General features: G+C 35.7%; 1 protein-coding gene across 1 annotated transcript in view; it reads right to left on the bottom strand.

Annotated features, from left to right (window-relative positions):
* Nucleotides 1–21,689, bottom strand: part of LOC150108963 (methyltransferase-like protein 22) — a 158,070-nt gene that overhangs the window by 92,777 nt on the left and 43,604 nt on the right. The window contains exon 4 of the mRNA XM_090404617.1: nt 15,150–15,297. Coding sequence (XP_090260743.1) covers nt 15,150–15,297 — 148 coding nt within the window. The remainder of the gene's footprint in view (nt 1–15,149; nt 15,298–21,689) is intronic.

Raw genomic sequence — 21,689 nt, 5'->3', positions numbered from 1 at the left:
ATTTGACAGGAAATATTCAGTTGTTTGCTGATGATGCTAAATGAGAGGTGCAATAGTAAATGAAAGTAATGTAGAGATCCTATAGGAAGACTTAAATAGACTAGCAGTATGGGCAAAGGTAAATGGCTGCCAGTTTAATGTGGCCAAGTGTAAGGTGATGCACTTTGTGAAGAGATCACAAGCTATGCACTATATTAATGGAACTGAACTGCAGGAAACTGATGAGGCTAAGGACTTAGAGGATATTGTGGACAGGGAATTAAAGTTTAGAGGATATATTGGAAAGGTAACCAAAACAGCACAGATTGTGTGATTGTTGAAGAACACACTAACATGTAGGGCCATATCTGAACTACTGTGCACAGATCTTGACACTCTGATTCCAAGGGGAGATGAAGAAGTGGGGGGAGAAGAGGGCAGGTGACCAGTGGTCAGAATGTGCCCTATGAGCATAGATTGACTATAGGTGGGATTCAAAAACTAGCTGATAAGCAAAAAATTGGAGAAGATAGAAGCACATAAGCCAAAGGGATTTTATAGTATTTACATTGAATACTTTTTTTCAGCATGGTAGGAAGGGAGAGAACAAGGGATTACCAACTGAAATTGTGTAAGTGCATGGTTAGCAATAGTCATCATCATGAATATCAAGGATTTAGGCCTAGAGTGGCCTGTTCCAGCCTTAGAAATCATCGTTGAATCGTTTAAGAGGATGTTTCTGGTTAGCAATAGTGTTAGGACTAAATTTTTTGCTTGAAGGCTGGTGAATGGGTGGAATGGGTTGCCAGAGGTGGTTGTGAGTTTAAGGAGAGGTATGATAGGTATTATGTGAACAATGACTAGTGTGTGAATAATGGAGTTTCCACAATGGCTAGTATTAGTAACTCCATGTTCTTCTGGAATTGATTTGTTTCATTTCTTAGAGGAAATGTAGGATTGATGCATAGAAACAGATCGGCCTATTTAACCAAAGAGAATAACTTGCAGCTTCATGGGATTGAACAGACTCTAGGTGTCTACATGTAACTTATATAAAATGAATAACACACAGTTATCTCTCAGTAAACACAGAATAAAATTGTTAGCTGGATGGAGAGCACTGGTGGTAAAGTAATTAGTGCAGAAGATGGATTTTTATATTATTTTTTTTTAAATTTAAGTGATCACTTGAAGGTATTTCATAGCAAGATGCAATATTAGAAATTAGTGAAATTGAGATGTGGAGAATACTGAGTAACTTTGATGTCAATAAAGCAAGGGAAACATACTTTAAGGGAATGTGCAAAGAAAGTGACGGTACCCTCAATTCAGTTATTTAATGACAATCCTAATACAAGAAGACTATCAATGAAGAGGAAGGAAAATAGTGCCACTGCACAAGAGTGAGACAAAAGCAGAGATTAAACTACAGACTGATTTGCAGTTTTTGAAGCAGTAATTAAGATTTTAAAGAAATTTGTTAGAACTAGAATACAGGATTGGCTTTTGAGAGCCAGCATGGGTTTGTTATGGGAAGTCATGTTTTAATAATGAGGCAAGCATGTTTTAGCTATCTAATTACATTTTATAATGAGTAACTGCAAAAGCTGATAAGAGAAATGTGTATCTTGTGATATTTCTGGATTTTGAAAAGGTGCTTGACAGCATGTCACATAACAATTTTATGTTTAAACTATGACAAATAGATGTAGATAGTAGATTAATGGATCAGATAGAAGACTTGCTGAGAGAAAGATATCAGAATGAGGATATGTATATGGTGGAACAGTATCTGAAAGCAAAAGAATAACAAATAGGTACCACAAGTTCTTGTGTTCTTGGTGATATTGTGGGAGGATTTGATTTGAATCAAATGGCAATAGCGAAGATTAACAGAAACAGCAGTTTAATGCATGAAATATCATGTTCTTTGGGAATTTTGATGGAAAACTGCATACTGCATTACTGATGGCGAAGCGCTGCAAGAAGTGAAGAAGGCAAGGCATTTTGGAGTGATAATGGGCAAGACACTGAAGTACTAAGGATATTTTGTACTAAGGATATTGCAAAAGTAGCGAAGACAATCCAGAGGACTGTCCTCCACTGGGAGCCAACTAGTAGAGACAAGGAAGTGGTACTTGTCAAGCTTCCATGGCAGGAAGCCTCACAGAATAAAAAACTGCATCATCATCTATAGTTAAATAGCCATTAAAGCAATCTTAACATTAGTCTAAAAACGAATACAAAATAAATGTAACAAACAGGCTTTTATTTAAAGAGCACTTTTTTTTTTTTGATCATTAGTTACTTAAAGGAGCCTGTGTAGCTCAGTGGATGTGGCGTTTGCACATCATGGTGCTTGACTGCAAGAAGGAAGACCTTGGTTTCGAATCTAGTCGGCGACTAGAGGAAATTTTTTGAAGCCTTTTTTCGACCAGTTCCTGAGTTAGTCGATCTCCGGCATGGGAAAGCGGGCTTTTTCTCCCAGAAACTCAGGTTTTTCGTCCTGTAAACTCAAGAAAATAGATCGCAGAACCCACACTATTTCAGACATTAAATATATTGTGTTAGGGACCACAAAATGGCAGCACTTGTTGAGCCGTCTCTTTTCACTATGTGCCACTTAATTAGTGACAGTCTTGGGCCAGCTATCTCTGATTGGTACCAGTGGAGATTGAACTGCCCACTCAGTCTCCAGAAGCTAGATAGGGCTAAAATAGCATCGCCTACTTCCTATATGGCAATAAAGGTGTAAAAAACTAAAAAATAAAAATTATAAAAAAAACCTTAGCCCACCTATGATATTGATGTATTACAGGTCTATAATTTTTTGTGGATAGGAGATACACATGCAAAAGATTAAGAAATGATAGTTAAAATGAGGATAAAAATAACGGTAACACTATACAATGTAATAAGAAAAGCCTAACAGTTTAAAATTATTTTTCCAGGGAAGAGATATTATCTTCTTATGACTATAGAGGTTGGGGGGGGGGGATTGTAGAGGACTCATGGAAATATAAAATAAAGTAATTAAGTACAGAAAACCAAGTTTTGACAATAAGTTGAGTCATAACAAAGTATAGAATTTGACACTATATAGAAGAAAAGAAAATCATATAACTAGAATAGAATGACTATAGAAGACTAAATAAAGTGAATCAAGGATAAGGACTAATATGTGCTTCATAATCTGCCTAACAAGACAGATTATCAAGTTCTTGGTTAGGCAGATAACAAGAATGTTTCTGCCTTCCACTCCCTCCCCACCCTCCCCCACTTTAGTCTTTCCACTTTCCACTTTGAAATGATCAGATCATTCATGCCTTCTACATACTGTTAAGTACTACTTATCCATGGGCTTTATTCATTCTTATATCTCCAGCATTTGTTCAATAATCTTCAAGACTTCCACTTCCCCACTGTATACGAGACAGATAAACAACATCCATCTCATCAAGAAAACTCTCTGAGCTAAGTAAACTTATCTTGTTATAATTTGTATTCTTACCTTAAAAAAAAAAAAAATTATTTCAGCTTTTATTTTTGTTCTAAGTAGAATTTTCTGAATGCACTTTTCTTTATGTAAGTTTCAATAAAACAGAAGGCTCTTGAATTAACAACCTGATAATCATTCATCAGTAATGATTTAAGCAACATAAAAAAAATTAAATTTTGCTTACTGAATCTAATATGATGCATAATTAAATCAAAATCATGGGAAAATGAATGATATCACTGAATTTGTAGATCAAAGTGATTACAAATGATAAAGGTGAAATGAAAACAGGAGAAAAAGATATCCTTGAAGTATGGAGTAATTACTTTGAAAAACTGCTAAATGAAACAAGCAGTGATGACAGCACAGTGATAAAAAACAATGACCAGGCATGCAGTCAGGAATACATATCCATACTTGAAGTAGAAAAAGCCATCAAAGGCTTGAAATGTGGAAAGGCAACAGGAGTAGATGATATTCGACCAGAAATGCTGAAGTATGGTGGTATAAGAGTCTTACAGTGGCTGCACTGCATAGTTCAGAAAGCCTGGACAGAGGGACGAATTCCCAATGATTGGAGTAGAGCTCTCATAGTACCCATATATAAAAAGGGAAATAAAACTGAATGTGAGAATTACAGAGGTATTTCCCTACTGAGTGTTCCTGGCAAGATCTATGCAAGTATACTTGAGAAACGGTTGAGAAGAATTGTGGAAGAAAAGCGTGGTGAAGAACAAGCTGGATTCAGGCCAAATAGAGGCTGTCAGGATCAGATCTTCACTTTACGACAAATAGTCGAGAAAGCATGGGAATATAACAAAGATCTGTATTTAAGTTTTGTCGATTTGGAAAAGGCATATGACAAGGTGCCAAGAGAGAAGCTATTCAATACGCTGCAGTTATATGGTGTCAATGGGACATTATATCAAGCAATACTTAGTCTTTATTTGAATTGTGAGTCAGCAGTTAGAATTGAAGGAAGTACAGGAAGATGGTTTAATGTTAAATCTGGTGTGAGACAAGGATGTACATTATCCCCTCTGTTATTCATTATCTATATGGATCACATTATGAAGGAAAGTGGTATTAAACCTGATATCAAAATTGGAGATGTTAATGTCAGCTCTTTGCTTTATGCGGATGATGTTATACTTCTAAATAAATCCGCTACAAGTCTGCAAGATTCTCTGACTAAATTGAATAGCTGTTGTAATAGATATGGTATGAAGGTCAGCAATAAAAAGACAAAGACAATGAAAATAGGCAGAATCATTGAAAATGTCAACTGTGTTGTGAATGGAGAACCTGTGGAACAAGTAAAACATTTCAGCTACTTAGGCACAATTTTTACTGAAGATGGTAAACTAAATATAGAAATAGACAACAGAATCAGCAAAGCTGGTATCGTGGGAAGTCAATTGAATAAATTCATATGGAATAAGAGAGAAATTAGTCGGAACACTAAATTAGCTGTATACAAGACTGTGTTCAAACCAATTTTAACTTATGGATCTGAGAGCTGGGTCAGAAGTAAAACACTTGACCAAAGACTAGAGACCGCAGATATGAGAGTCCTGAGAAAGATTAGAGGCGTGAACAGATGGCATCAATGGCAATATCATATTAAAAATGAGGACATTGTCAGCATCCAGGAATGCGTTAGCAGAGCTAATCTCAGATGGTATGGTCACTTAAATAGAATGGGAGAGGAAAGATTAGCAAAACAAGTGTTCTCTGCCAGGTTGGCAGGAAAACGACCCACAGGAAGACCGAGATATAGGTGGATTGATACGGTACAAAGTGCCTTAGATGATAGAAATATAAGATCTGATAATGTTGGAGTCTTGACAAGTAACAGACTGATTTGGAGGAAAATTGTAGATAGAAAGTTAGTAATGATGTAATTTTTTCATGTAGTACTGTCATATCCTGTACACCCCTTGAGGGTACATGGCAGGAATTTGATGATGATGATGATGAAGTGATTACATGGAATGGAGTTTGGGAGGATGATTCAATGTCAGGAGTATAGTACAGTATGTATGTACTGCTGGGAGATGTTGAGAACATATACATTGAGAGAATGAATGAGGGATGAGAGAGTGTGGGTTTGTAAAAAGTGATATTCTAATGAACAGTGATGTTATAAAAGAAAGTGGTAAATGATGAATGGAGACAGACAACAGCAGAGAAAGAGAGAGAAGTATTGAATGGCAGTAGTAAGAATAGTGAACAAGAGAATATGAATGGGGGGGTAAACAAAACAGCATCGAGCCTGAATGTAAGGAGTACCAATAAGCAAGAGAATATTAATTAGGAATGGATTTTAATGGACAGAAGGAAACTGTGATAATGGATGTCAGAAGGCTATTGAGGAAAGAGAGTGAAGGATAATGGGTGGGATAGCTGGTCAAGACTAATGTCTAGATAACAGAGACAATAAACAAAGTGATGAATAGTATGCTTGACAAAGCTATGCGAGCAATGTGAAGACAATGGCAGGTGTATTTACTGGAATAAGTGAAACAAGGTTAGATAAGAATGATGTATTCATGGGAGGAAAATGGAAGCATGATAAAGTATTTTCTGTTCCTATGAGAGAAATCTTTGGATGATATTATAATTATTAAATGGATATCTTAATGGAGCCAGAAGACTCATCACAGGACACCCATTATTTGTACAATACCTATCATATTTCTCCTTCTGCTTACTAAATCTAATATAATGCATAACTAAATCAAAATCATGGCAAAATGAATGATATCACTGTGGAAGATATTTATAGATAAAAGCGATTACATGGAATTGGCCAAATTCTGCAACTCTTTCTCCTGAATCTTTCCCCACAACTAACATTCTAGAGCTTTATAATTAATTGATCAACCTGATCAAATTTTCACCATCACTAATGATCTTATACAACTAGTTCAGATGCCAACCAGAATACCTGACAACCCAAACCACTCTCCAAATACCTCAGACCTCTTCCTGACCAATGACTCTTCCAAATACACAGTGAATTTAGAAGGCAGGGCCCCGCTAGGCAATTCTGACCACAACCTAGTGCTTGTCTCCTCCCCCATTCAACTACGTTTACACAGCCACTCCCATACAAGAGCAGGTTGGCATTATAACAGTGCCAAGTGGTACAACCTCTACAACTTCCATGCCTCATTCCCATGGTTAGACTATTACTTCTGGCCTTCCAACGCAAATATGCACTGAACTTATTACCAATGTAATCGTCACCAGCATGGAAACATACATTCCGAACAGTACTCTGACCTGCCATTCCCTAACTAAACCCTGGTTTTTCCAAAAGATGCACCAAGGCTGTACAAATGAAAAACCAAACATACCATTACTGGCTCAAATCAAGAACCCCATCCTCCTTTAGAGTTTATACCCAAGCCTGAAATAAATGCAAAAAAAAAAAAAACAATCAATGCTTCCCAAACAGAATTCAAAAGAGCAAAAAGAAGGAAATTATCAGTCTGTCTAAATGGCAACCAATTATTTTGGTCCCTCGCCAAAGCAGTTGATCGTAACTTCTGCCCAAAATTATTCCCACCTCTATCATACCCAGATGGCTCCATTGCATCATCACCTACAGAAAAGGCCAATCTCCTGGCCTCACACTTTGCTTCCAATGCACACATAATTCACAATGGCAAATGTCCTCCAACCATTCAAGGTGCCCAACATACAATGGCCACTATATCCTTTTGCCAGAAAGAGATCAGTAAAATACTGTCCAAATTAAACACAAAAATAAAGTCTCCTGGCGCTGATGGCATTCCTCCAATTTACCTGAAGGTTAACTGTCTCCTGTCCTATGTCGCTTATAGATATATATATACGTCTTACTCCACTGGCATTTATCCAACAGCCTAGAAACTGCATATATTCAACCCATTTCCAAGAAGGGAGACAAGTCACTGCAGTTCAACTACTGCCCCATCTCGCATACTTCAGTCCTGTCTAAAGTAATGGAAAAAATACTCAATTCCCAACTTCTACACTACCTTGAAGTTATCCATCTAATAAGACTGCCAGTATGGATTCCATTGTTGCCAATCAACAGGAGATCTGCTCATATGTCACTCATCTCTGGACAAATGCCATGGAGAAGCTTGGCGAATTTCAAGCGGTTCGACTTGATATCTCCAAGGCGTTTAACCGGGTCTGGCACAAGGGCTTACTATGCAAGTGGCCATCATTTGGTCTATCTCAAGACCTCTGTAGTTGGATTGCCAGCTTTCTGTCTGGATGCACACTATGTGTGGTGGTGGACGGCTCCTTATCCTCTCACCATTCAAATAATGCCAGGGTTCCTTGAGGTTCTGTCCTTTCACCAACCTCTTCCTGTATATCAATGGCCTACTTCAGCTTACCTCCAACCCAATACACAGTTTTGTAGATGACAGCACATTGCACTCCTCCTTTTCTTTTGATAAACTTTACTCCACACAACTTGCCTCAACCTACAGAACAGCAACCACCACTGCCCTCAATTCAGACCTCCAAGCCATCCTCCAATGGGGTTCAGATAACCTAGTCAATTTCAATGCAAATAAAACCCAGTACCTTCTTATTTCTCATAAAAAAGAACCATTTTCTCCCAATATTATTTTTGACAACACCCAAATTTCCAGACAATCTGAAATTTGTCTTCTTGGAATTACCCTGACATCAAGCTTCTCCTGCATAAACACATAACAACCATTGCATCCTCAACTTCTAAAAAACTAGGATTTCTCTTTTGCTCAAGACATTACTTCACCCCTGAACAGCTGTTAACTTTATAGAAATTACAAATCCGCCCAACCATCGAATACTGCTCCCACATATGGGATGGGGCCCCCAAAAGCTCCCTCAAAATATGCTCGACTTAACAAAGAGGAGAGCAATCAGACTTATTAATAGCCCATCTCTTACCAACTCACCCCCCCCCACACACACACACTTTCGCACAGACAATCGGTCTCTGCACTATGTGTTTTCTACAAATATTTCCATGGAAAATGTTCATCCGAAATAGCATCAATAATTCCCTCACTTAGTACTAAGTTTGTTGAAACATGTGCAGCTGCTGCTCAACATCCCTACACAGTGCACCTTGAAATCCACAGAACATGTTTCTCCTCCTCCTTCATCCCTGCAATTGGTATACTATGGAACAGTCTTCACCTTGATGTGTTCCCTAAGGAATACAATATATAGTCATTCAAATCCAATGTGAACAAGTACCTTCTTTCCCAACCCATACATGGTACTAATATACTATAGGTTGATCTACCAGCCTCTCATGTATGGGCTCAACATAAAAAAAAAAACTGTTTCAGGAAGAAAGACAAAATCTGTGCACAATAGTCTAGTTGAGACCTGATTAAAGCTCAAATGAAGGCATAACTACAAGCTCATCTTCACTTACCAATTCCCTCCCCATCATGTCAGCAATCTCCCTGTGTGTGTGTGTGCGTGTGTGTGTGTGCGCGCACACACACACACACACACACACACTAAACCTCAGGATTCTGCCAAGCATCACTCCCAGATCCCATCCACTGGAACAAAGCCTTGCCAATAGAGTCCTACACTTTGAAGTGCAGAAGCATAGAGATATAGTCTGCACTTCATAGCAAGGTAACAACAGCTATCCAGAATCAGCAACATCTGCAATACTCTGGATAGCTATTCCAGGCTAGAAGTTTAAACAGAGTCAAGTGAAAAATGGATGAATAGTGAGATTACCTTCTTAATCTGGAAGAAAAAGACATTACAGTGGCATTGTAATGTAAGAAGCAGTAATCAGATGCATAAACATCAGGCCCAGGAAGGTTGCTCAGTTGGTAAGAAATGATAAAGTACAGTATGGGCAGCATTTAGCCAATCAAGCCAAGAAAAACTGCAGAAATTCTTTTGATATGTGGCCAACAGAATAATAAATTATTAATAGAGGATGATATTAGTTTAATGAAATAGTGGGCCACATATAACCACTGTTGGAGGATGCATTTCAGGTATATGTGTGATACAATACAAAGTTTGTATGAGAATGAAATAGTGAAGGAGGGGCTAGTAACAAGTGAATAGGAGGCATAGAGTGAATAAAGTAATACTGTACTACTCGTTTTCCAGGCATTCACCACACCTAGACCCTCCTCATTGGATTGCCACATGGTAAAGAGTGATTCACCACTCCAAATCACGTTTCCAGTTGTACACTGTCCAGTGGCGTTGCTCTTTACACTACTGCAGGCATCGCTTGGTGTTCACAGGAGAAAAATGTTTGGTTTATGGGTAGCTGCTCGACAATGGAAGCCCATTCCTCTTAACTCTTGATGAATGTGGAGCTGTCTGGACAGTTAGTAGCACTGCGGAACTCCTGAGTGATTGTTTTACTCAATGTGTGGCAATTACCATGAACCACCTTCTTCAACACTCGATGGCCTCTGTCTGTCATTAAACGTGGCCTACCCAACCGTGGTTTTGTTGTGGTTGTGCCTTCACATTTCCATTTCACAATCACATCACCAACTGTTGACTTGGAGATGGTTGAAATTTCGCTGACAGATTTCAATAACTAGTCCACATTCGAAGTCACTGAGCTCCCTTGACCTATTCATTCTACTCGTACTTCTTATCACTGAATAAGCTCTTTGCCTCCTTTTATACCGGTAAGTGAGGTTGTAGTGACATCTAGACATTAGTTTACAAATTACAGAGGTGTGTCTGCATACTTTTGATCAGATAGTGTATATAGAAAATGGAGGCACAGAACTGTGTGTCTTTTTATTTCCTTTTCGTCTCCTGATTCTTCATCAGCTGGATAGGAGATTCAGTTTTCAATCTTTTTGAAGAAAGCATTCACTAATTGTTATATCCATGACCAATCTTACCATCATCCTTGTCAAAAAAAAATCCTTCTCAAAATGTGCTATCAAAACTCTCATTATTGAGCTTTACCCTGGAATTTCACTGAAGCCTTATTACTTCAAGAAATATGACACATTAAGTCAACTACAGGGCTTCCCATTCCCTTTGTCATCTAACTGTATATCAAATTCTTACATTAAAGGTACATATGAATGTATCAGAAGATACACAGGCCTCTCCCATAAGTAGATTTTCATACTGTCTGTAAGATTTCCTCAGTTCTTGGTGCAACAAATGCCAGGCACCTCACCCCCCATTAGCATTCCTAGGTGTTTATCAGATATTGTGCATCTGTGGGTATTCTTCTACTTTAGACAGTCCAAAAGAGCTGCTGAAAATTCATCAGGTGGAACATAAAAATTACATCCAGTACCATGAATTAAAGCAGACTAGACTCACAGAAGATGTCATTTCATCTGAGCTCTTTAGAAAAAGACTAAAGTCTTGCAAAAGAGCATATTCCTTATGGAAACAAAGGGAGCTGCATTGATATATCATCCTTAATCTTAGTAGATCTGATGGAATACATCATCCCTTTTCCTTAACTTTGCTTGCTTAATTTTTTTTTTTTTTAATATCCCACTTACCAGAACATTAGTATCATTTGACTTGTTGCTGTTGAATTTTCTGTTACATATGCTTGCACCTGTATTCCAATCAGTTCATAATAAAGATGTGATGATACCACATGAAATTAACAGTCATAATATGTCTAAGAAACGTGGGTAAAATTTTTATTGTAATAAATAATTTCTTTCATGCTAAGTTATGCATTCAATTATTTTTTAATAGCCCAAAGCCATATGGATGAAATATATCAAATAATTTGTTTTGCATCCATATTATTTCAATGGCATTCAAATATTATTTCAATTTCAATGGACAATTCTCATCCATGTATTCACTGATGGGTCAAACACATTGTGACCGATTGGTAGTTAATTCAGTTGACTCTCAGTAGAGTAAACACAAGTATAACAAATTTGTTTAATATGCAACTGATAAGTCTTGACAGAAGTCAGAATAAGCATAATACTATTATAAATAAAATCCATAACTGCAAACCATCACTATGTGTTTATTCCTGAGGGTCCCACAATTTCACTATAGGCAGGTCAACATCAATAAATGTAGTGACTGAATCAAGGATCTATCCTTTAGACATTGCTGTTCAACTTGCATATTAATGATATTGGTGATGATCTGGAGGACAATGTCCAATTGTTTGCTGAGGAAGGAAGGAATGATAAGGAATGTTTCTGTTGCAAAATAATCTCTGTGATATGATCTGGATATGATAGCATGCTGGCTAAAACAATAATAAATATCAATTCAAAACTACCAAGACAAGGGATACACAATTTTGACTGAATACAGTGCAAAGTAAATATCATACTGATGGAAAACCATCATTACAAATATAGCATGAGACTTGATAGGACACAGTTGAAAGGGAACTGAAATTCAGAGGCCAAAGTAATTGAGTCATCATTACAAAGAAAATAAATTTAAAATTTTTGTTTTGAAGGTAGCATGTCTAGTTAATTTTCATATGTTGAACTGGAATAGAAGTTTTATATTGTCCAATCACACTCCAATATTTCTAGAATCAAATTACATGTTAACATACTAACTGAATTTCAATATGACCCTACAAACATATGTATAACAATTTACTTACAGTTTAAACAATCTTCTGCTTACTGCTGCCATCAATGGTTTCTTTCATTAAGAACCAGCATAAATTAACAAAAATACTGAAGTTCCACTTACCAGTACTACTGTTCCAAACAAGAAACATCATGATAGTATTATTCAGTATGTTTATCAGTGAACATGCACAAGTTAAGAGGAAAGTAAAAAAGAGGATAGTTAAAAGCAAATGAAAAAAAGCCAGTCTTTAATGATTTATTGCATCCCATTGCTCTGTATGCCTTTGTTCTTTGTGTAAATGCCACTTTTAATAGACTAGACTTATGTGGTCTCATGAATGAGAGCATGAAAGATTTGGCTGAAAGTAATGTGGATGATGATGTGGCAATCAGGAGAGAAACAGCATAATTATGTGTAGCCCTTTACACAGGACAAAATTACACATAATTATGCTGTTTCTTCAACCATATAGCACAACAACAACAGGGAGATTGAAAGCAAAAGTGAATGGGAAAAGCTGAACGAGCAAGAAACTGGGAATAAGAAAAGGGATTCCATGATAAGAAGTGTACTTTGAGAATATGATGAAAGCATGTTTCCCAGGTGTGAAAATGGAGTATGCCAGTGAAGCAGTCAGTTTGCAGAAGAAAGAAATGAAAGGATTGATTGTGTTGGCAGACAATTTCAAAGGTGAGAAATATGCAATGAAAGAAACAAAAATGAGGAATGAGAAAGTAAAGACTAGTCAGTATGAAAGGACAGAACTAAGAAGAATAATTGCCATAATTGCTAATGAGTCAATGAGAAAATTGTGAAGGAGGAATATCTGCAGTTTATAGATGCATGGAGTGAATATGATGGACAAAAGGCATGTATATTACTGATGGACTGCAGCATATGAATGGTTTTGAAGTTAGTTGTTTGGAGAAAGTGCTATTCATAGAAAGTTTTCTCGCTCAGTTATAAATTAAATTAAACTTACCAAGAAATTATATTCTTGTTTAATCCATAATCTAAGTAAGTGTAAGCAAACCAAGGGTTGTGCATTTTGTATCTTCATGACTATGCTGCTTGTATATAGAGACTAATGATTTCACATGTATCCCATAATGCAAAGCACACATCCTTTCAGGTATGTATAATGCTATGCATTATGGGAAAGGCCACATACCCAGAAGAGATACCAAGGTTGAAGTAATACAGAATCTCATAGTGAAAAGGTGAAATAGAAAATATATGACTTCTGCAATTACTTCAACTTTGGGATCTCTTCTGGGTCTGGCTCCTACTGATGAGACCTCAATGAAGCTCAAAAGTGGTCAGGGTAGTAGTCTTTCTCATAATGCATAGCACTATACACACCCAAAAGGATGTGTGCTTTGAATTATGGGATACTAAGGCAATTAATGTGACGTCATTAGCCTCTATATACAAGTAGCCTAGTCATGAAGATACTTCATGTGCAAACCTTGGTTTGCTTAACAAGGATTAAAAAAGAAAATAATTTCTTGGTAAGTTTAATTTAAAGTGTTATACAGTGAGAGGCTGGAAGTACAAATTCAGAAAAAATAGAGGTACTGGGCAGGTTGGATGCAGTCAAGCATGTGTCTAGCTGCCCCTGGGACAGTTGAGTGCAAGTGCAGAAATTATCACTAACAGATGGATATAGTTTCCTATGCTTTGCATCTGAAAGGGTTGGTAATGACATTTATGAAAAGGTAACTCTATGCCCAAGGGATGTTGAAATCTGTGTGTACAAATGCCAGAAATATCTGAAATAAAGTAGTTTTATGGAGGGAGGGGGAATTCAACAGGATATAGAGTGGAAGGAGAAGAGGGCACACAGTAAGATGGAAATGGAATTTATATAGTTACTAAGATATCACTTCCCAAAACAGTGTGTGATGGAGGGGACCAAAGATTTGAGAGTGCTGAATCTGTAATAGCAGCAGAAGATCTATCCATAACCATGGTAGCAACTCTGACTTTGATCGGGGGAAGTGACCATGCAGTTTTATTCTGGGAGGTTGCTCAAAATGTTGAATTCTCAGTCAAGAAAGAGTTTATCTTGAACTACAAAGCTGGTGATTATGACAAACTTAGAAGGCAGCTTGGAACAGTGACATGGAAGTGACAAGCACTAAATGAAGCTAAATCATTGGAAACAACTCAGATTATACTGAAACAGAACTAATGTCTAGCATGGTGTCTCTATGGGCCAGATTACTATAAAGTTAATTAGGAAAAGTCAGGCTATCTGGTTTCAGAATAACTGTCTCAGATCTTTGGAAAATTGATGCAACCATATTTGTTCAGGTTGAGGGAGTATGTCATAACAGATGCTGATTCTAAAAATAATCTCTCAGACCTATAGCAACTTCTATGCAACAAATTGTCTTCTTTCACTTAATCCTGAAGGAAGAAATGACCAAAGCATGGTCTGCCAGTCCTGACTAGCCATATAGAAGGCCGCAGATAATTTTCATGTTCTTCAGGGTTGATGTCTTCAAGGTTGACTTAAGATTTACTAGTCTGTATAAAGTAGGACAAGTTGCAGGTACAAGGAACTTTTTTACATTCCAGGATGTGCATGAGGAGGATGCTAATCCTTAGGAGAATGGATGAAGGTCTAGTTAGAAGTGTGGTTTGAGAGGGGCATGGACATTATATTTGTATAATGATCTTGTGTTGATCTGTATAATGATTGTGTTGATTTGTATAATGATTTTGTTGTGATCTTGTGTGGTGATTGTAGGAGGGAATATGCTGTATTTTATCTATTTTATAGGTGGTGTAGCCAGTGTCTAAAAAAATGTTGTGAAGTTCAGTTCAGTAGCCAGGGCTGTGTCATTTGAACAAATTGCCTGGCTCCATGTGTCTTTTCAGCCCAAACATATTCTACTATGTTCTGTCATACATGGCATTCAAAAAAGGAACAAATATTATAAAGTTACTACCTAACCATGGCATATTCTCCTAAAACTGTTTTATAAAAAAAATGATTTATAAGAAAATCATTATCACAATTATTATAAATATTTAACATACATTGATTAATGAGAAAAAAATGCAATACCTGTGCAAAATACATGAGATGCAAACACTGCAGAAACAATGCTGCACAGACCAGTTCCTGATCCCATTTCTAAAACATTTTCACCACAAAGAAGATTATGACTATTATGCAATAGAAAATCAGCCATGACAAGAGCTCCTCTCCAAACCTAACATAAAAGCATCAATATGTATTTTTCATTATATAATAAACAGTTCAAATACTCTTATTTAAAATGAAGTAAGGAAAAAAATAGGTCATGTTTCTTAATAACAGTACAGATAAACACTCTTTCTGAATAACAGCAAGAAATAAGTAAGGTGAATAAAACTTGAAACAAATTAGACTAAGCTACCAATTCATCTTTCTCAGGGGCTCACATTGGTGAGTACGGGCATGGCAAATCCGAGATACCCAAGCTAGACCTGATCTTACTTTGTACAATATACACTTGATATATCGTATCTTGAGACTGGTCTTCTACTCTTCTTTCCCTCTACTCTCTCTTACTTCTTACTCCATACCCCCCAGTGCTATTAGTCTTAAGGTGGCAGCCCCACCACTAGGATACCTATCGTCATGCTAGTCACTTGACATAGGGAAACACATATTACTTTCACGTCTCAACGAAATCCAAACCGGACGGAAAACATGAGAAACGACTGCAAACTGGAAAAGGTTAAGAAACTTTGGAAAAAGAAAAATGTGGTGAAATATGCTAGATGGAACATTAGAAGCATAGCACATAAAGAAGAAGAATTAGATAAAATTTTGAATGGCAAAAATATAGAAATTGCAGTTCTTACAGAAACAAAAAAGAAACTTAAAGGAATAAAAGAAACAGCTAACTACAACATCATATATAGTGGAGTGGACAAACAAATACATGCAAAAGCTGGGGTAATGATTTGGATCCATAAATCAATTAAAGTGAAAATAACTCATTATACATACTGGAATGAAAGAACATTAGAAGTATGATTAAAATTAAATAAAGAAAATTTAACAGCTGTTGGAATGTATGCCCCTGAAGAAGGAAAAGAAGAAGAAAATGATCACTTTTACAAAGAGTTACAAGGAATATATGAAAAATTAAATAAAACAGACCATATAATTATAGCCAGAGATCTTAATGACAGAATAGGAATGAAAAAAATTAACAATATTATACAAAAATTTGGAGAACCAACAGTAAACAAAAATGGAAAGCAACTCATTGATTATACAATATATAATAATTTAAAAATAATGAATACATTTTACAAACATAAAAATATACATAAATATACGTGGTATTGCAAGAGGACAAAAATCAATACACTACTTTATAGCAAATGAAAAAGCAGCAAACCTCTTCCTAGATGTTAAAGTTAGAAGAGGGATAGAAATTGACACAGATCACTATTTAGCAGGCAAAACTAAGATTTCCACCAAACTAGCTACAAAAAAAATAAAAAATAAATAAAAAAAAAAACTAGAGAAACAAAATCCAATTACAAAGTAAGACTATGAAATGATTCAAGTACAAGGAATTTATACCAACAGAGGATTAACAACTACTTAAAAAAATACAAGAAAATGAAGACATTGAGAAAGAATGGAATAATATAAAAGAAATTATTGCATCAGCAGCATATGAAAGTCTAGAAACAAAAAAATTATAAAAATAAAAAATTACATATATGGGACAATGAAATAAAAACAATAACTGAAAATAAAAAGCTGGCTTTTTAAAGATGGTTAAGTAGCAAAAAACAAGAAGGTGAAATTGAATATAAAAACAGATAAGCATGAGCCAAAAGAGAAACCAGAAAGAGACACAGAGAAAGCTGGGAAAAATTTGTGTCATATCTAGAAAATGACATATACAAAATAAGACCCAGTGCGTACAAAATACTAAAACACATGAAGCAGATATAAAAGAAACTGCAAATATAAATAGTGAAATAGATGTAAAAAGAATTCTTGGATTACTTTACAGATCTTTGGACAGATAATACTGGCATCAAAAATAATGAAGATAAGGAAGACAAATGATATGATAACAATGAAAGAATTAAAGGACAACCTAAATAAATAAAAAATGGCAAATCAGCAGGAGAAGATGGGATAAACTCAAAACTGTATAAATTTGCTGAAAAAACATTTCATCAAAGATCACTAAAATTTTTAAATAAAATATACAAAAATGGACAAATGGACAATAGAATGGAATACAAGTATAGTAATACCTATATTTAAAAAAGAGGATAAAACAAAACCTGCTAATTACAGAGCTATTAGTTTACTGAATACATGCTACAAAATATATAGCAGAATACTTAATGAAAAACTAAAAATATCCAGTGAAAAAATATTATTAGAATGTCAAAATGGATTTAAAAAAAGATGCTCTACAATGAATGCAGCTTTCTGTTTAAAACTACTTATAGAAAAAAGAAGAGAATTTAATTTGGAAACTCATCTTTTCTTTATAGATTACAAAAAAGAATTTGACAAAGTAAAAAGATATATACTGTTTGATATATTACAAAGAATAAATATACCTAATATTTTACTACATGCAATATTGAATATATATAAAGATAATGAAATAAAAATAAAAATAAATGAAAAGTTGTCTGAAAAACAATCTATAAACCAAAGCGTAAGACAGGGATGCCCTCTGTTTCCAATACTTTTCAATATTTACATTAATGAAATATTAATACAGTATAAATATTAATATTTACATTAATGAAATATTAATACTATTAATATTAACAATATTAATAGCTTTTAAGTTAATAAATAGTTATTTTCTTATCAATCTGTGTTCCCATCAATACCATTTAAATCCAATTCAACATGTGTGACGAACACATAAGCCTATCCATGCGGTTATTAATACAGTGGAACAGCGAACACCTTAAACAATCAAGGTATAGAAATTTCACAGAAAAACAAAATAAATACACTATTATTTGCAGATGATCAGGTAATAATATCAGATAAGGAAGACAATTTACAAATAGCAATATATAATTTAAACATTATAGTAGAACAGTTTGGAATGGAAATTTCCATAGATAAAACTAAAACAATGGCATTTTGTGGACAAACTCCAGTTAGAAGCAAAATAGTTATTAATAATAAATTAATAGAACAGATAAATACTTTCAGTTATCTTGGATGTGAAATATCATATGAAGGAGAAAAAGACATAAAATTAAAAACTTCAAAATTATTACAGATTATAGGCCTGATAAATAGAACACTCAACCCAAATATAGTACAAAAAGAAACACTCTTGAAAATATACAATACTTTAGCAGTGCGCACATAATTATACGGCAGTGAAATTTGGGCAATAAACAAACAAGATAAACAAAGTATAAAAACAAGTGAAATGAGATTTATGAGAGGAATTGCAAAATACACATTATTAGATCAAACAAAGACATTTGAAAAGAACTAAAAACAAAATCAGTAGAAGAAAAACTTAACAATTATAAACAAAAATGGATTGAACATGTAAACCAAATGGCCAACATCTGACATCCTAAACAAATACTAAAATATAAGCCAATTGGAAAGAGAAGGCAGGGTAGACCTCAAAAAAGAATATTGGATGGATAATGAGACCGGAACAGACCAATATGGTCTATACCTGTAATTAGTGTTATGATGATGATCAATTTAACCAGTATTGTGAATTAATAATATAGGCGTACTCCAGTAGGTTTTCAAGTTCATAGTACACAATAAGCATAAATTAACATTTAAAGTTGATGGTCTGCCTTCCATCCTTTATAATCAGATCGTCAGTTTTCTCTTGGGTCATTCACAGCATATAAGGGCGGAGGGTGTTCTCCCTTCCAAATTTCCAATTAATACACATGTTTCTTTAAGTTCTGTTATCTCAGGATGAGAGATAGATGTAGATTTATTATGCCCAAGGTAAAACACTTTTTACATCTATCTCTCATCCTGAGATTTTTATTTGATAAGGTTAAAACACCTTATGGTAACTTTTTCTGGTAAAATACTTATAAGCTCTGTATTACTAAAATCTTGGTATTTCTAGCCTGGCTGCCACTGATGAGACCTCAATAAAGGTCGAAACCGGTCTGGGTAGTGGCCCCTTGCCTTTAATACATAGCATCATACATCTCCTCCAGGAAATGTGCTTTGCATTAAGGGTAAATATTAAGAATAGTGATCAGAGCTTATCCACCTTTACCAAGAGTTGCCTTGACTTGCACTACGTGTGGGGGTCACCTAGACTTGCAATACCTGCAGGGGCAAATTTGACTTACTTGTCTGTTTGCTTACTTGGGAAATGGAGTAAAACCAGGTTTAAAATAGCTTGGTATCTTTAACATTTATTATACCCAAGGTAAAATACTTTCTACATATATATATATATATATACAGGGTGTTCGGGATAAATTTGACAGTTTCGTAAGGAAAAAGAAAATCTTCTTTGTATCTATTAAATTTAATGAATTGACAAAAAAACATTACAGGCAGAGTTAATTACAATACTATCAACAAGATTTACTCAAAATAACCACCATTAGCATCGATCACAGCTTCAATTCTGCTTCGGAACCTCGAACAAGCTGATGCTACAGTCTCCCTGGGAAGGGCCGCAAAAACTGTTTTAATTTTATCCATTAACTGGGCTTTTGTATTACTGGAAGTGCGATTGGTGTCTTTTTCAACTGCGCCCCATACAAAATAATCCATGGGGTTAAGGTCTGGGGAGTTTGGAGGCCAAACATTTGGACTGGTGAAGTCGTAGAAATTTTCAGACAACCATTTTTGACTTTTCCCAGAGGTGTGGCAAGGGGCCGAATCCTGCTGCCATACATACGGCCTACCATTGGCTACCCTTGTTATCCAGGGCTTGACTACAGTTAGCAACTCCACGAACAAAGCCCGAATTCCAATGCCAGGGTTCTTCAACACCTGTTCCTGCAGATTTGCGAGGAATTCTGCTGTACGAACGCAATCAGATCGTCTGCTAGGGATCTTTCTTCTTGCTACATCCTCGTAGTCACCATTGCAAGTCTCTAGTTCATGCCTGATTGTTTTTACTGTATTCAGGGAGCATTGGGCAGCAGTCGTAATATCCTTATTTTGATGGCGGGCACGAATCATCATGATACAAGTTATTCTCTTCCATGATTCAGGTGGGTTCCAGCTATCCATCCTTTCTGACATCTTGTATATGAATGAAGAAGGGTCCAAACTTTTAAATGAAGAGAAGTGTGTGTTAATACATGTAACTTACGGAAAAATATAATTAATTATAAATATGTCAAATTTATCCCGAACACCCTGTATATATATATATATATATATATATAAATGACTATCTCTCACTGACCTCAAACTCCATGCACAGTTTTCCTGATGACAGCATTACTCATATGACAAACTTAGTAGCACTTAAACATCTTAAGCTTCAAGATCATTTAAAATAAGTGCCCTAAACACTGATCTTCAACACCTTTCTTGAATGAGACAATAACAACCTAGTCACCTGCAAAAAATAGTTTCATATTGAAAAAAAAAAAAAAAAAAAACCTTACTTCCCAACTTCAACAGTCAATACCAGAGAGAGAGAGATCTGATCTTGTGTGATAAGCTGATAATGCTCAACTTGGGACTCAAGACCAGACCTCTATTCGTGAATGACTCTTACTCCTGGCACCTTTCCTGACATAATCACATCACTTCTATAGTATCCTCAGTTTCCAAAAAACTTGGCATCCTTCACTCAAGACATTACTTTTCATCTGTCCAATTATTTACTATGTATAAATTCCAAATCAGCCTGACATTGTAATACAGCTCTCACGTTTGGGTGGTTCACCTGAAACCTCTAAAAATTGTTGATGCAGTTGAGAAAGAGACATTTTGGTTGACTCGTTACCCCTCTCTCACACACATACATACATTCTTTTCAGTCAATATCTCAGAGTTGGTCAGTTTCTGTATTGCATATCTCTTCTAGAGATATTTCCTTGGATGCTGTTCAGCAGAACAGGCATCCATGTCTTCCATTTCTGCTAAATCTACAGTAAGCACAAGCATCAGCTGTCCAACATCTTTTTAAATTTGAACTGCTGATTCACCAAACCTGCTACTCCCATTCATCTTTCATTCCATCAATCTCAGTGATGCATCCCCAAGGACTATAAACCTTCAACTCTTCAAAAAATAATATCCAACAGATTACTTTGCTTTTGATCCCAGTCTACACACAACATTTATTTGCTATAGGCTTTGCAGCCTTTTATGTGTGGAAATGATATATAAAAAAAAATTATTTCTCTCCAGAAAGGTCTTATCACAATTCCCCTTTCCTTGTAATATCAGATCACCAAAAAAGATCATCATATTATTATTCAGGAACTCCATAGAGTGATAACACATTGTGGGAGACCATTCCTAGATAATACAAAGATAATCATACCATTCCTTAAACTCATTCACCATTCATGCTCTCACCACCCCTATCAGGAAATGCATTCCACAGTTCAACCACCCTTCATGCAAAGAAACCACTCC

This window comes from Typopeltis vanoorti, chromosome 2 (genome assembly GCF_054136105.1).
Source record: "Typopeltis vanoorti isolate ZY-2024b chromosome 2, IOZ_Tvanoo_1.0, whole genome shotgun sequence".
In the NCBI taxonomy this organism is placed as follows: domain Eukaryota; kingdom Metazoa; phylum Arthropoda; class Arachnida; order Uropygi; family Thelyphonidae; genus Typopeltis; species Typopeltis vanoorti.
This window is presented reverse-complemented; position numbering and strand designations above follow the sequence as displayed.